The sequence below is a fragment of the Vanacampus margaritifer genome, chromosome 3, assembly GCF_051991255.1.
Source record: "Vanacampus margaritifer isolate UIUO_Vmar chromosome 3, RoL_Vmar_1.0, whole genome shotgun sequence".
NCBI classification, from domain to species: Eukaryota; Metazoa; Chordata; class Actinopteri; order Syngnathiformes; family Syngnathidae; genus Vanacampus; species Vanacampus margaritifer.
The window spans coordinates 3,343,689-3,360,539 of NC_135434.1; the positions used below are offsets into that span (position 1 = coordinate 3,343,689).

The 16,851-nt window shown below is 39.8% G+C and overlaps 2 protein-coding genes across 12 annotated transcripts in view; both read right to left on the reverse strand.

Moving 5' to 3' along the window:
• LOC144048731 (neuropeptide FF receptor 2-like) overlaps positions 1-416 on the reverse strand; it is a 37,791-nt gene extending 37,375 nt beyond the window's left edge. For all 6 annotated transcript variants that reach the window (XR_013293413.1, XM_077560999.1, XM_077561000.1 and 3 more), the window contains exon 1: positions 86-416. The gene's annotated coding sequence lies outside the window, so the exon portion shown is untranslated. The remainder of the gene's footprint in view (positions 1-85) is intronic.
• A 1,295-nt stretch (positions 417-1,711) lies between these two features.
• The window catches only part of LOC144048452 (electrogenic sodium bicarbonate cotransporter 1-like), a 55,545-nt gene continuing 40,405 nt past the window's right edge, over positions 1,712-16,851 (reverse strand). For 4 of the 6 annotated variants that reach the window (XM_077560434.1, XM_077560432.1, XM_077560431.1 and 1 more), the window contains 19 exons: positions 16,595-16,752; positions 16,315-16,402; positions 15,934-16,088; positions 15,234-15,344; positions 14,977-15,151; positions 14,617-14,750; positions 13,384-13,658; positions 13,225-13,295; positions 12,922-13,107; positions 12,740-12,853; positions 11,856-12,017; positions 9,868-10,046; positions 9,678-9,750; positions 9,167-9,235; positions 8,915-9,088; positions 7,956-8,108; positions 6,987-7,080; positions 6,400-6,479; positions 4,076-4,216 (listed from right to left, as the gene is read on the reverse strand). In XM_077560434.1, coding sequence (XP_077416560.1) covers positions 6,436-6,479; positions 6,987-7,080; positions 7,956-8,108; positions 8,915-9,088; positions 9,167-9,235; positions 9,678-9,750; positions 9,868-10,046; positions 11,856-12,017; positions 12,740-12,853; positions 12,922-13,107; positions 13,225-13,295; positions 13,384-13,658; positions 14,617-14,750; positions 14,977-15,151; positions 15,234-15,344; positions 15,934-16,088; positions 16,315-16,402; positions 16,595-16,752 — 2,415 coding nt within the window. In that variant the 3' untranslated portion in view covers positions 4,076-4,216; positions 6,400-6,435. Of the gene's footprint in view, positions 4,217-6,399; positions 6,480-6,986; positions 7,081-7,955; positions 8,109-8,914; positions 9,089-9,166; positions 9,236-9,677; positions 9,751-9,867; positions 10,047-11,855; positions 12,018-12,739; positions 12,854-12,921; positions 13,108-13,224; positions 13,296-13,383; positions 13,659-14,616; positions 14,751-14,976; positions 15,152-15,233; positions 15,345-15,933; positions 16,089-16,314; positions 16,403-16,594; positions 16,753-16,851 lie in introns of all 6 variants that reach the window. The other 2 variants (XM_077560435.1, XM_077560430.1) reach the window with 1 other exon arrangement.

Consider the following 16,851-nt stretch of genomic DNA (forward strand, 5'->3'; position numbering starts at 1 on the left):
CTGCAAATGGTAGAAACGGAACATGTAGGCGACTATTCAAAAGCAATTATTAGCCACCAAGAGGCTGAATGCGGGAAATCTTTACCTTGCCAGATGCGCCAGTTGTCCACAACTCGCTCCAAAAGCCAGCAGCTTTTTCCATTTTATTTGCCATTAAAAGCAAACTTAGTAATGGTTGTAAGATGTCCAATATGTTCAATTAGTTTGCTCAACATGTGTTCTATGCTTTAGACAACTGAGACAGACGCACAACACACTCAGACCCGTTGACGGGAACGTGCAACCGAGGCCCACACGTCGCAAACCGGGAAACGGAAACAAAGCTGATGTGTGAAAACCAGGAAGTCGGAAGTCCCGCCTCCTCCGTGGCAAATACCCCATACAAGTTGAAAAAAAAGAAGTTGACCGCTATTTTTCATTTTGATTACCTGCGTGAAGACTAGGCACATTAGCAAATTGCTGCCCCCTACTGGTTAAATGTGAGAAGGCATAATCATGCCCTTCCAAATTCATGTTTAATGGACTGAATTTTCGCTCTTCGCGGGCCGTCCGTGTGTGTACGTGTATGTGTGTGTGTGTGCGTGTGTGTGTGTGTGTGTGTGTGTGTGTGCGTGTGTGCGCGTGTGTGTGTTTTCTCGCGGGCGCGCGCTTGCGCATTTGACACGCTCCAGAAGCCAGGTCATGGTTTTGGCATGAAATATCCGCTTTGACGTCAGCGTTTGAAATTGCGTAAACTCGTTTGCTAATTAAGCGGAATGCTCCCGATTGCGCGGCCAGATGAGATGAGGGCACATTTACTGCTACCAACCATTCCTTTGTACCTAACTGGCAGGTTTCACTCTTTAATTAGCTGGAAATAAATAGATTGGCAATGATTCGGCACGTCATTTATGACGTAGGGTCACGGTAGCTCTTGCTAATTAATTTTATTTTTTTTCCGAGGATATAAATTGAAAAGCTAGAATAGCTAAAACAAACAACACTTTGTGATTTTTTAAATAGTTGTAATTTTTCCAAGAATAAATCCTTAAAACAAGAGGAGAATCCTAATTTGACTATAACAATGAGAAGGGAAAAAAGTTGCAATTTCTTATTTCAAAAGGAAAAAGTAATCAATAAGAGATTGAATTTGTAATATTACAAAAAAACCTTGTAATTTTTCATGAACAAATATATTCCAATAGGGGGAAAAATAGTCATTTTAAGGGACAAAAGATGTCACCAGAATTTTTTTTAAAAGTTCTAGTAATGAGAGAGCTTTATATTTTGTTTGACCTGAATAAAACGTACGGTTATTATATGATTTTGAGGAGCAAAGTCATAATATTCATAGGAAAAACCTGTACTTACAAGATAAAAAATATTTATAATTTTACCTCAATAAAATACTAATACTATTTTAAAATTTCTAAATTTTAAATGACAAGTTGTAATTAGACGAATAACAAATTCTAAAATTACAAGTTGGAAAAAATATAAACAATTATTAACTATATGACATTTAAAAAAAAAGATGCTACAAAAATTTGTTATTTGATGAATTAATTTTCTGTCAAAAAATCGAAACATAATACAGTATACCCATTTGTACATATATTGAGAATGTGATTCAAAAATTGGCCTTTCTCCCCTGCAATAGGATGGAATGAACACAAGAGGGAGCTGTGCTTTCATTCATAGCGTACAAAAACATTCAATGGCCAAGAGCACGTCTGTTTAATAACTTTTTATTTTCAATATACATTTCATTTGAAAAATATAATTTCTAAAGTACAGTACTTAGTCTAAAATGTCACCAAAAAAAGTTAATGAAAAGTCAAACCCCCAAAAAATACAGCTTGTGTTTTTATGCCCATTCATAAGTCACAAATTAGTTGTTTCTTATTATATTTGTTTTGTCTAAAACAAACAAACAAATACACACATGTGAACTATAAATATGAAATTTCCTCATATTGTTACTTTGGCTGATGGGCTAACATGTCGTAAAAGAGCCCACTCCACTACTCGGCTTCAGTCTGAAACAACGCAACATTCCAAATGGTTCGGAAATGCATATTTTAAAATGAAACGTCATTCAGTCAATTGTGTGTCTAAAGCCTAAATGACAGGATGCAGGACACATCAAGGAATTTACGGTGCTTCTTATTGTGAATAAAATTTAGCGTTGGAAACCTTTGGTGTCCTCACGGAGACGTCAATTCTGCTGCTCGAGTGTCGGCCGGATGACAGGACAGTTTCTTTACAGTGCAAAATGCGGGCAGTTTTATGGCGAAAAATTGTCTTCAGAATTGTTTAGCAGCATCCTGAGACGTCAAATTTGTGCCGCCTGGAGAACAGGACACTTTTCTTTAGGGGTCCAAAAACAATGCTTTTAGTATTTTTACACGTGATATTTTGGGAATTTCTGATTACAATTTTGCTGTAAAATATTTTGACATCAGCCTTAGAGATGTCCAATCTGTTGCTAGAGTTCCGCCAAAATCAAAAGTGACTGGACAGTTTCTTTCACGGGGACCAAAGCCAGCGTTCTAACCCTATTTGTTATTATTATTTTTAGACGTGATTATTTTGGGAGATTTATGACTATAATTAGCCAAGGGATGTCAAATGTGTCGCGAGAGTTCCAGCTAAATCACAAGAGACAAGATAGTTTCTGCATGGAGACCAAAGTACGACTATTTGTTATTATTTTTTTAGACGTGATTATTTTAGGTGCTTTATGATTATAAATTTGCCAGGACAGATGTCATTCATATATGTCGCGAGAATGCGACATTTGTGACGTTTTATGACTCAAAGTTAGCCCTACGATGTCAAATACTTTCCTCGAGTGCTGCCTGGATTACAAGACACTTTTCTTTTTTTTTTCTTTTTCTTTACACATACCTTCATTTTTAACATCATATTTGTTGAATATTTTGGAGTCTGTTTTCAGACCTCATGCTAAACTAACGAGTGTATTGTCATAAAAGCTCATTTATTTTCATATCCATTTGGAGGGATTCTCTTAATTAAAAAAAAAAAAAAATTAAATATTCTTGTTTTAAGAGTACTTTTAATAAAAATCACGAAATTTAAAAGGCTAATATAAGTTAAAAGGTCAGTCCCTGTTTGTCATCGACTCCGTATTAGGATTTGAATAATGGAGCTTATAAGCCACTTGCAAGGTAACGTATGACATTTTTTAAACGCGATATCGCTCATATCTGACAAAATCAGACGTACGAAAAAAAAAAGTTACCAACACACACCAAAAACAATCATTAAAAAAGAAATTAAATAAATGTTTCGATTTAAATTAGTAAGAAAAACAAATCAAAAACTGCTTCTTGTTCATTGCTAACTCTTTGACTGCCAAAAACGTTATATAACGTTTAGTAAAATCCTATGGAGGAGTGCCAAAGACGTTAAAAGACGTTTTTTTTTTCAAAACAGAGGTGAAACTAACCATTTTCTATTGTTGATTACTGAAAAACGGAATAAGGTAGAAACAAACTTTTTTTTCTGATGAAAGATGAGAGTCCAATCTTTCATTTGGTAGTATGTGTGTTTCCATAGTCCAAACACATAATTTTCTGTGGACCTTGAAAGATCAGTCAAAATGCTTAAATCGGCTGGCACCCACGGCATCCCTTTTATGAAAACGTCTGGCAGTCAAAGAGTTAAGTAACCATTAATAACTATTTAATCACATAAGCACACCTTTTCCGTCTATAATACAGCAAAATCCCCGCGATCAATCGACACTTGTTCATCTGAAACAAGAGGTAGACTTTAAAAATGTACATTTCCTGCTACAGGAAAATGTTATCATAATATATAAGATTTCTTTCTTTTTTCTTTTTTTTTTTTATACATATTTTAATATATAAAAGTATAGACGGATGATAGATATAAAACAAAGCAGGGAGGGAACTCCATGCGCGGTAAGACAGAGCTGCAGTTGCATAGAAGAAGTAGTAGAGTTAGCTTGCTTGTTCTGATTTGTAGTAGAAGAAGATGGAGGCGGGGTGGGAGGGGCCTCGGCTCTGGACACGCCCCCCCCCCCCCCCATACACACACACACACACACACACACACACCGGGCGTGGCGAATGGGCGGACCTACAGAGATGTCTCGGATCCTCGGCTCCGCCAGTAGAATGGGTTGCCGTCGTCCGGGTCCATGTCTATTCTAATCTGAGGCACCGGCTTCAGCGGACTCATCTCGGGGCTGGAACACAACAACGCCGCAAAAAAATGAGAATTTCCAGTGCTAAAGCTAGCTTAGGCTTACTAGCGCTGCTATTTTATTGAAGCGGTTTGAAGGCCTGCGGGGAGGTCATTTGAGCACAAAGCAATTTCTCTTTAGTAGAATGGGATTAGGTTTTTTTTTTTTTGGGGGGGGGGGGGGGGGGTTGTAATGTCATCACAGTATTACATCATCACGCTCTGGCCGGCATTTCGGACAAAATGGACCCGTGCCAGAGCTCTGCATGCTTTTCATGAACATAGCAAAGCAGGAAATGATTTTTTTAAATTTTTTTTGCAGAGTCAGCAGCTGTGTGTATGTTAAAAAGACATCTTGCCAGACGTGTTTGTTGACGCCACGGATGTCCCGTGAGTGCAGCTGCCTTTCACGCTGTAATCCTGGTGTGCTCGTCCTGAAAGGGTTTTGGAACCACATGTGTCGAAGTGTGTGTGCTTGCATACAGGAAAATCCGAATGATTTGGACGACAATTTTTTCATAGTTTGGCTGGCGACTTATACTCAGGTGCGACTATTAATTGAAAAAGTCAAAATATTTGACTATTTTATTGTTGTCTATATTATTTATGGTATTTTTGGTCTAGTTAAACCATTAAGTGCACGTAAATATTTTAATATTAATATCATTTGAAGGAGAAGTCAACGTTAAACATTTCTTGACAATAATGCGTTATATGTGACCTCGCTATCAATATTACATTTGTGGAATAGGAGCTATGCACACTGATCTGAATATATGACTGGATAGCCAATAGCCCGTTGAAGCGACAGGGCGGCCATCTTGCTCCTCCCATCTCGCGAGCAGACTATTGTATAAAGTATACGGTATACGAACAGATTAGACATATACAGCTTGTAGGCAGTTAGTCATTATTTTTTTAACAAGTTAAAAATAAATAAATAAATAAGAGGACGGTATGTTGCTGCTTTGAAGACCCCCTTTTTCTTTTATCGCTCAGTTCCTTAAAACCCCAAAATGGGATTTGGCAGAGGCATCTTTTGTTGAATTACAGTTATAATTCTTTAATAAAAAATGTGCATTTCCTCCTGTAAACATCGTTAAGCATATTATTTATAAATGTATTTAAGGCAAGTTGTAAAATGTTTGAAGTCCTCTTGTTTATGTTTAACTAAATTTAAAACACTATAAATCATGCTGTTTCTACTAAGTACTGTCTCAAATGTTCTCCAGTTGTCGATACTGTGAATGTATAGGATCGTATGCCGAGAAACGTTTCTTGGGAGGAGCAATATGGCGGCCTCGCGACTTCAAAACTTAGCCTATCAGCTATCCAGTCATATATTCAGATGAGTGGTTATGCAGCAAAACGCAGCCGTTTTTCTCCATCTCAGGGAGCGGCCATTTGACTGAAGATGACATCACAGTTATTCAAGGGCTCAGGCAACGACCAATCACAGCTCACCTGTTTTCCGAAGCTGAGCTGTGATTGGTTGCTACCTGACTCGAGCAACATTGATGTCATTTTCACTCTTCAGCAAGTGGCAAAATGGTCGCCTTATGATATTGAGAAAACACAATATTAACAAATAAGCGTATTTAGACTAGCGGGCTGCATAGAACATATTTTTGTCAAGAATTTTTTTGAGGGTTGACTTCCTCTATAATTATGATTAGCATTTTTTTTTTGCTTTTTTTCCCCCTGTGTACTGTAAAATGTGCCAGATTCATAACATATAACAGGGATGTGATTTGACCAAAGTGAAATTATCTGAAAATTTAGCCGGGGGTCTGGGGGCCGCTGGCACCCAGCTAGGCTAGCTAGTGAAGCCCCCCGGAGCTCATGGGTTTTCCGTGTTTTTAAGTACTTTCAATGCACTCACATGACAAAGAAATAGACAAAACAACAGCATAAATTTTCAATGATTGAATAATTGTATCATGACCAAATGAAAAGTAACTCATATTAGAGCATACCACAAATGTCTTTGTTATAGCAGAAGATGTTATCTGTCGGAGTCATGTGCATACACAATGAACTACAAAAAAATAAAAAATAAAATAAAAAAATAAAAATCGGCTTTTTTTTTGGGGGGGGGAGATAAAAAAAGCGGAATTCCGCGAATTAGCGGAAAAATCACATCGCTGATATAAGCATATAAGACATTATCATATTTGTGCGTCTCACCTGGACAAGCAGTTGGCCTGGTAGTAGCGAAGCTGCTCAGCACGAGGTGTGTCGCTCGAGGAACGAAGCTGACTTCTCTTCTGCCGAGGAGACACATGACCAGACGTTAAATTCATATTTACATAACATTTCATGTTTGTGCTATGTTTAGTGTATGTTAGCCATTACAAAACGCTAACACTGTACAGAGTAAAATGATTAAACTTCTCGGACATTGTTGTTAAAAAACAAACAAACAAACAAGAAAAAACGAAATAGTATTTATTTATTTTTTTACTTTTGGCACAGAAAATAAACATACATGTCATGTCAGAAAAAGTGCACTACATCAAAGGACCACTGTAAACAAACAAAAGTGTGTTAGTACATTCAAGAGAAACCGGAATCACATGCAGATATTACAGCAAAAGAAGAGACACACGGACAAGGTTACAAAAAAAAAGAAAAAGAAAAGAACATCTGTTAGTGTCAAACAGTGCAAAATCCAGATGCCCGACATCATGCGGTGCCCACACAAAGAAAGAGGAAGAAGATGAAGATGACGAAGAAAGCGGTTTGCATGCGCCGCCACCCGGTCGTCTACTCACTGTCTGAGGCCTGACCACCTAAGAAGGGTTCCTGCTCCATCATGTCCATGGGAATTTTAATGCTGGGAATATTCTCATTGTAAGGATAGTCAGACTGTTGGAGAGACCACACACACACACACACACACACACACACACACACACACAAAAAGTCCTCAAGATCTGATCTTCACCCCCAAAACCTGACAGCCAAGTCGGAGGGAACTCGTCACATGCATGTGTCCTTTGCGATCATGGCATGGCCTGGACTTTCCACCAAGAATGTTCCTAAAACTTTTCTGATCAACGCAGAAGCAGGTAGAATGTTCCAAAAGGGGACCTTGAAACCACCAAAATGCTAATCGCTAAACATGGTTAGCATCAGTTTTAGAATGCAAGCAAATACGAATTTGAAGTCATGAGAAACGTAGTCAGTAGCACCCAATGATATATTTTCTCATTTTTACCGAGCAAAATTTGGTAGAAATATCTACCATGATAAACCCACACAAAAAAAAAGCGGATGGGCACACAAAGGCATACATTTTTATTTGTGATTTGCCAAAATGTTTCCAAGTAGCTGGCCCCAGAAATGTATTGTTAAGTTCGGCCTCTGGAGTCAGTTGGACTTAGAGTAACAACATAAAATTGGGTAGGCGTGTCTATCATGACGAAACCCACCCAAAAAAAAAAACCTCTTAAGAATCAATGCCAGAAAAGACACCGTCATTTTTGGCTAGACTAAATTGCGAAAAATTTGAGTTTGGGGTGGGGGGGGAGTTCAATGGCTGCCCATACTGTAAATCCTAAAACTCATTTGAAAAATCACCCCAAAAGACAGTTTGACTTAAAGATGAAAGTTGGTAGGACATGTCGACCATGAGTAAAACAACCCCAAAAAAATGCCATTTTGTAATGAAATGGCCGCTCGGGGTTCATTCGTGGAATTTCCACAAATTTGTCCGTTTTGAAAGACGTTTGTGCACTTACATCATCGGCGTCGCTGTCTTCTCTGTTTTGCTTCTTCTTCTCATCCTCCTTCTTCTTCTTGTCCTTCTCGGGGATGACGTCATCTAGGAAGCTGAGGTCTTGCTGTGAGAACATGTAGTCCATGAACTTCCTCACGGCTACGAGCGCCAGGATCTAAAAAGGAGGATAATATCGTGACAATCAGGAGGCAAAAGTGTGCTGTACTCGCACTCTGTACATATTTGCATTTTTTTTTTTTTTACTCTTTGACTGCCAAAAACGATAAATAACGTTTCGTAAAATCCTATGGAGGAGTGCCAAAGACGTTAAAAGACGTTTGTTTCGAAACAGAGGTGAAACTAACCATTTTCTATTGTTGATTACTGAAAAACGGAATAAGGTAGAAACAAACTTTTTTTTTCTGATGAAAGATGAGAGTCCAATCTTTCATTTGGTAGTATGTGTGTTTCCATAGTCCAAACACATAATTTTCTATGGACCTTGAAAGATCAGTCAAAATGCTTAAAATCGGCTGGCACCCACGGCATCCCTTTTCTGAAAACGTCTGACAGTCAAATTAAAAGACTCTGGTAAATGTTGGTAAAGTACTGATTCAACTCTGGCTTGTTTCTAGGTTCCACTTGAGCAGAGGTGGGCAATCTCGGTCCTCGAGGGCCGGAGTCCTGCAGGTTTTAGAGGTTTCTCACTTCCAACACAAGCTGATTCCAATCAGCAGGATCGTTATCAGGCTTATGCAGAGCTTGCCGATGAGCTGATCATATATCAGCTGTGTTGAAGAAGGGCAACATGCAAAACCTGCAGGACTCCGGCCCTCGATGCCCACCTCTGCTCTTGAGCATTCTCATGATTGTCCCATCAAAAATAACACATTTATTGAAATGACCGTTTCACAGTTTCAACATTCCCTCCCATTACCACTATTTGGTGAATCTAAAACGCATTTTGGACACAAGTCTTACCATGACGGGGAAAATGATGGCGGCCACGGTGGACTTGAGGACCCAAAGCAGGGCCAAGCAGAGCGCCTGGATGAAGGTGAACAGGTGCACCTTCCGTAGGGGAACGTGTCGTAGATAAATCAGGTCGGGCTGGTGCTTGGCCGGCATCAGCAGCAGCTTCAGACGGTCCATGAACTACACGCAAACGAAAGATTGTGCTGAGCCAGGGTATTAAATAGATTAAAATATGATGTTATTGGAAGAAAAGTCTACCTGAACTCCATTGAGAGAGGCCACGCCCATGTACAGGAAGACGCCATACAGCACCGGCATGGGGATGAACTAATATTTGTACAGTAAGGCCATAATATGGATGAACATTAAATCCATAAAAAAGATATTAGTATGTTGACAGACTATTATAGATACTGCTAAAATAATCCTTAACTCTTTGACTGCCAGACGTTTTCAGAAAAGGGATGCCGTGGGTGCCAGCCGATTTAAGCATTTTTGACTGATCTTTCAAGGTCCACAGAAAATTATGTGTTTGGACTATGGAAACACACATACTACCAAATGAAAGATTGAACTCTCATCTTTCATCAGAAAAAAAAGTTTGTTTCTACCTTATTCCATTTTTCAGTAATCAACAATAGAATATGGTTAGTTTCACCTCTGTTTTGAAAAAAAACGTCTTTTAACGTCTTTGGCACTCCTCCATAGGATTTTACTAAACGTTATTTAACGTTTTTGGCAGTCAAAGAGTTAAAAGTGTGACTATTACCTTTAAAATGGGAGCCATGAAAACTGACAGTCCGGTGAGGATGAACACACAAACGCCGGTGACTCTCTGCTCTCTGCAATAATACACACAGCAGATCTATCAAATCGTACACGATGATGACATCATCATTGACTATCATTCGCACGCTCCCATTTGCTACTTTCAACTTTCAGTCACGTTGAACGCTCACCGGACTCCCAAGAACTTGGGCTGCTCGCCGGGCGCCGACGTTTCCGTTTCCATCTTCAAGCTGTCGATGTGAGCGATGGAGATGACGGTGGCCGCCACGTACCACGGCAGGCCCATGAAGGAGCACGCCACCAGCAGCACGGCCACCCAGAACAGATCCAGATGGTAGCCCGCACCTTTCTGGAATACCAAAACATGCTGGTGCCTTGAGATAGGAATTCGGTTTTGTAACGTGACCACATTTGTAACTCAAATCGGAATGAATAGAAATGAAAAATATGTGTTTATTTAAATGAGAAAAACGGTACTCTATAATACTAGCACTCATACAATTCAATGCATATTGTGCTGCTACCAGCCTTGGCCACCTAGAGGCAGTATAAGACAGCCAGCCTGGCAGAAGATAAAGAATATATGACTTGTGACTATTGTTGTGCTCACGTATCAGTTGCTTAATAACCTCACAAACCAGATTGATAATTGGGATTCACTCAAGGGAGTTCTTCACATTATCAATCTGGAACTTCACTCGGCAGATCTGTTCAGGAAAAGACTACGATACTTCGAGCTGATTGGATGATGCGGCATCTTGTGCGCGTTTGTTTTGACCAATCACGGCATAGGATGAAAATGTCAGCTTTGGTCTTGCCTTAGGAAGAAAAGAAAAAAAGCACAAACATCTTAACTAGATACAAATGCACGAAGCCCCTCTTGCTGTTCGACGGTCAACAAGAAAACTGTTGAGTAATTCAGCAAGGACAGAATTAATTGCAGCGTCCATTCGTCTGCTAGGTTTGTTTGCGCTTCTTCGTTTCGTCCCGCCCTAAACAAGGCCTGATTGGTCCGACCTAAAAAAAAAGGTCTAACGCAAACGTATCAGCATGAGCGAGATCTATTTCTCGTAGTATTTGTGGAAATAAATACCAGGAGAATTCAGCTTGCTGGCAAGGTTAGTTGCTTGAAGGGTTTTATATGGGTTTCCCATTATGTGATAGCATTAGCATTAAGCTAGTAGACTAACTAAGATATGCAGGGATGTGATTTGACCAAAGTGAAATTACCTGAAAATTTAGCCGGAGCTCATGGGTTTTCCGTGTTTTTAAGTACTTTCAATGCACTCACATGACAAAACAACAGCATAAATTTTCAATGTATATTGAACTATCCCATATAAAATGGCAGTTTTAGTCAACTCAAAATCAGTCACATTCAAAAACATTGGACTGCCTTTGCTTTTAAAAACTATCACTGAGAATATCATCATATCTAACTAATGTGATTACTAAGTTAACACATAAATAATGTTGAAGAGTTCAAATTTCATGAACAAATAATTGTATCATGGCCAAATGAAAAGTAACTCATATTAGAGCATACCACAAATGTCTTTGTTATAGCAGAAGATGTTATCTGTCGGAGTCATGTGCATACACAATGAACTACAAAAAAAAAAAAACGGAAATTTAAAATGTTTATTTTTGGAGATAAAAAAAAGCGGAATTCCGCGAATTAGCGGAAAAATCACATCCCTGGATGGGATTGTTTTGACGACACAATGCGTAATTCTCTAGTTTAGCTTGACAGTAAACATCAATTGGGCGCGGGCACGCGTATTCTTTAAAGACTCGTGAAATTAAGTTTAGTTCTTGCGCTTGTATCACAAGTTTAAGTTTGCAAGTCAAAGCCAAAAACGGTTCAACCGGGTCACCACTATACGATATTACGTGACGCTAGGCAACACCGTGCTATGATCTATCGCGCTGTGTTTTGTTATGCTAAAGCATTATGTTATACAGCAAAGCATGACATAACATGGGATAGCATAGCAAGCTTCAATTTCATTTGAATCGAAAAAGTCATGACACGACTTGAATTCCGAGAGAACAGTTGAGGTGTTCCCTCACTGGCATGAAACATGTCTCACTGGTACGAGAGGAATGACAAACACATTTAGCAGGCATGCGAAGTTCTCTCGCGGACGTCACTCACCTTGAGCTTGTGCTCCTTCCTGTTGACGATCACCGCCGTGATCTGCTGGTCCATGAAGATCAAGATGGTGACCAGGAGGGCGGGCAGGGCGGACGCCAGGTACACCCACCAGGGGTTGCCCCCGAACGGCGGCACGAACCAGCCTCGGAGGGGACTCGTCGGCTAAGGGAGGCGGCAAATTTTAGGATCTTCTTTTGAAATGGGAATGGTACGCCTTAAATGGTGCGTTTGAGCGTGTCCATGTCACAGTGTTGTGAAAATCAACAGCGTCGTGACTACTACGAGACTTTGGCATGGTTGTGAGACTTATAAGTACAGTACAGTACTGACCTTGGACATAATAATAAATAAACATTTAAAATGAAAAAGTATGTTACCTGATGTTGCGTTACTTTACGGCATGGTCTAGTGTGGCTAACATTAAGTTGCTGTACGGTACATTATATTCGCTTGCGATGCTTTAAATTACATTATGGTACTGTACAGTAAGCAACAGTTACGGTGAAACCCCTTTGACTCATTCAAACCCAAACACGTAAATATACGTTTTTTAATGATTTGCCCTTCCCTCCCCAAAAACGTATTTATACGTTTTTATGCAAGCGTATACCGGAGCCTTTGATGCAACTTCTGACATGAAGAGGTAGCTTAAAGCAATGGTAGTTGTTACCAAAAAACGGCCAGCAGGTGTCAGCAGAGTATAAGAGATCATCCAGGGCCATGTTGCAAACAAGCTCTGTGTTTTTCACGTTTTCTGTGGGCCTTACAAAATCAGTCAAAATCCAGCAAAATAGCCGGGAGCGAAGTGGGTTGCTTGAGTGAAAATGGCTGGGAGTGAATGAGTTAGTGCTAAACAAAAAACACTTCATCGTAATCCTACTCACCTTGAATTCAGTTGGCACTATGAGTTTGGGCGTGTCCACGCCAACCATTGCGTCCACGCCGCAGAAGATGAGGATGGTCAGGATGATGGCAAAGTCGCTGATGAGCTTCCTGACCTGCGTGGCCAACAAAACGCACGGTGACATCCGCAAGGAGTGTCGGTGAGATCTCACGGCGGACTCACGGTTGTCGGGAAGAAAGGGCTGAACTTGAACTTCTTCAGGCCCATGGAGCAGGTGTACGTGCCAAAGAAGAGGATGATGGACATAAGGGCGATGTCGGGGACAAAGTCGCACGCTTTGCCCACCAGCTCGCCTTTGTACTTCAAGCAGTCGGTCCGGCTCAGAGACGACCACGTGGCGTTCATGGGCTGGACACATAAACATAGCGTTTAGTACTTCATGGTTCTGTGTACCTTATTTACATCATATATAAAGTATAACTTTATAGAATTATGATGGTTTGGCACTCAAAGGGAAAAACTTACCAGATCTGTGTTGTTCCAGAACCATATGGAGGTGCCTTCTAAAGGGTCCCCTGTGAAGTCTGAGTTATTTTCTGCACCAATAAAACAAAACAAATTAAAAGCCCTCTTCTTGATGTCCTAGACGAGGTTGGACCAGAACCGCGACTCGCTCTTTCTCACCGAGGACGGTGGGCGCCATGCAGAGGCAGTCGTACTGCGTGACATGCTCCTCGTGGAAGTCGGCGTTGATGGGGTAGTGGTGCGCCAGCTTGATCATCTTCTTGAAAGCGTCGTAGATGAAGATGAAGCTGATAAGGGCCGAGAAGCCTTCCTCGGTGAAGCGCGTGAAATACTTGACCAGGTAGCTGGCGTCGGTGGCCACCAGCACCAGGCACAGGAACGCCGACCACAGGCCGATCCACAAGCGGAACTCCAGGTAGTTGAAGTCGTTGTCCCTGGTTTTTAGCGGCACAGGGATAAAGTTGCATATGAGGTGAATAAAAAGTTGTGATGTTCTGAGAATACAGTTGGATTATACTGTACAAAATAGTTGAAGAGAATAAGAAGAAGAACAAGAATAAAGACGTATTTTATGGCGTAAAGTCATGCTACGATGAGACAAAAGTTGAATTTTTGAGACAAGTAGTTTTACAAAAATGCTACAAGAATAAAGTTGAATTTTATAAGAAAAAAATCTGTAATGTTACAAAGAGGGGTGTCAAAATTAGTGTATTCATTTTGAGTTCATTTAAAGTTTAAAGATTAGATCACTCTTGAAAAGAAAAAGAGCTGAGCTGTCACCAATGTCTTACAAATGCAATTATGCCATCTAGTGGCAGAAAAATGACAACATTTTTTTTTACAGTACAGTACATCTTTTTAATTTTAACTACATTTTATGAATTATTAAGAAATTACTATATCAATGATTAAAAGATGCAGCCATATTTCTATTAGTTTAACATTTTTTTCCCACTTTTATCTTAACAAAAGTATGAAAAGATTTTTTTTATTGTACATTTAGAACAGATATATAAATTACGATTATTCTTGAGTTAACTATTGAAGTCATGTAATTAATTACGATTAAAAATTTTAATCGCCTGACACTCCTAAATTTTATATTTAAAATGTACTGTTTACTCGGTATCATCGGTGTGTACTCAGACTGAATACTCCTACTGATCCAATTTGAAAAAAAAGTGGTAGAGTATGAAAACTTTTATTTAATTATTGTACATTTTATTGTAGGGCCTACATTTAGAACAGATATACAATTTGCGATTAATCGCGAGTTAACTATTGAAGTCATGTGATTAATTGCAATTAAAAATTTCAATCGCCTGACAACGGAACATCATATCTTTATTTTTTTCTTTCTCAGCATTTTCAACAGAGTGGCGTAACGCTGACTTGCTAAAATTGAAGAGGAGGCGTTCAAAGACGAGGACGGGTCCAGTGCTGCTGAGGATGGTGAGTGGCTGGCCGGACAGCAGGCAGAAGACGCCGCCCGCAATAGCCGTGCCCAGGAAGCTCTCCAGAACACCCTGAAAACAACACCGACATTATCCGTAATCAGTGGTGGGAAGTAACCAAGCACAACAATTTCCTTACATCACTCAAGTTAACTTTTCAGCTATCTGTATTATACTCCAGTTTTTATTTTTCTGATGACTTACAAATACAAATCTGCAAACATGAACAATCATTTTTTTAAATTTTACTACCCTATTGGATAAAAGAGATCTGGCTACTTTCTAAAATTTGTCACACCTGCATATTCTCCGTAGCGTCGCCCAGCAGCCCACCGAATGTGATGGCATTGGTGACAGTGCCCAGGTAGATGAACAGGATGGCAGACAGGGCTTGGATGTGGAAGGCGTCGGTGATGTCGCTGAGCAAGAAAGGCGCTTTTCTTTTGATGTCCAGCAGGAGGCCGCCGCAAAACCTGAAAGACGTCAAATATATTAGTTATGATTTGACTCGATTTTTTTTAAAAATTTTATTGGCTGTCTGTAGCGATGTCCCACCTTCCCGTTTTCTCCAGCTCCTCCCCCGGTGCGTGCCCGCCTCCTCCGTGACCGTCATCGTGAGGCGTGTCGCCGTTCATTTGGGAGTCTCCGCCAGCGTACATGTTTTTCCTGAAATAAACACTTCTAGTCAAAGTTGGCAAATAGCGATCGATGCTAATTGTGACGGGGGGGATGATGTCATCATATATAAATAATACAGGGGGAAATCGCAATGTTACTAGAAAAAAAGTTGTGATGAATAATAAACATGAAAAATAACATGGAAGAAAACAAGTTATGCAAGTCGTAATGTTGTAATTGTATGACAATAAATTTGTAACATTACAAGAATAAAATTGAATTTTTGCAAGAAATTTGTCAAAATTTTACAACACCAAAGTAGCATTTTAGAAGAAAAAAGTATGCAATGTTGCAGGAATAAAGTTGTATTATATTGTCAAATCCTTTGAGAATACTTACAATTTTAGGCGGGAAAACAGTACAGTAAAGTTACCAAAATAAAGACATATTTTACAGGAAAAAAACTTGCAATGTCATGAGAATTAAATTTTATTTTCAGGAGAGAAAAGTCATAATAAGAAAATAAAGTCTCAATATTCTGAAAATAAAGTCATACAATATTAGAAGAAAGATTGCATGCTTGAGTCTCGAGCCCTACGAATTCCACCGAGCTACAAATACAGGAATTTAAAAAGACCTTTTGTCCGAGGACGGCAGCGTTTTGGGAGGTTCAATCCGGATGGCGGGATCCCACTCGCCGGGAGGCAGCACGATCACCTCGTCCAAGAACTCGTCGATGCCGGCCAGCAGGTCCTGCCGGTCCTTGGCCTTGTAGGCGATGTCGTGGAACACCTGCATATGGCACAATTAGTCGTATTCATTCATCATTGTTACTTATTATTGTTGTGCAAATAGTAGTGGATACAGTGAATATAAAATTAAAAAAAACACTTTTTTTGCAATAAAACAATCTTACCATTTTTTTTTATTGATATTTTTATTTAACATATATATATTTTATTTGCTAATTTGTTCATTATATTTCAATTTTTATTTGCATTTTTGCAATAAATCTTACCTCATCCGACATGAGGGTAGCGATGGCTCGTCCGATCTCGTGATACGACTTGGCTTTACCTTTGGGCCCGAGTAGGACAAATAAAAACCTGCAAACGCAGACAATGCAAATGATCGCATTTTGCATTTGCATTGAATTACTAAAGCATTTATTATTTAAAAAAAAAAAAAGGCAAGGAATTTTGATCGATCTCATAGATTGTGGGCGCCGAAGTGAACCTAATGTTCTTCAAATGAGCACTGGAACCATTTTGTGCGGTTTTCCTGATCCGGCGACGCACCTCGTGGGAACGGGAACTTCGGTCAGGGCGCCGAGCATGACGGCCTGCTGCAGACGCACGAAGGCCACGAAGGGTGCGTCTAGGAAGTCCACCTCGCCCACCAGCACGTTGGAGGCCTCTGCATCTCTGGGCAACTTCTTCATGAACTTGTTCCTCAGCTGCAAAACAATCGAAAAAAAACAGGTGCAAGTGCTGTTCATCAACTCTTTGACTGCCAAAAACGTTAAATAACGTTTCGTAGAATACTATGGAGGAGT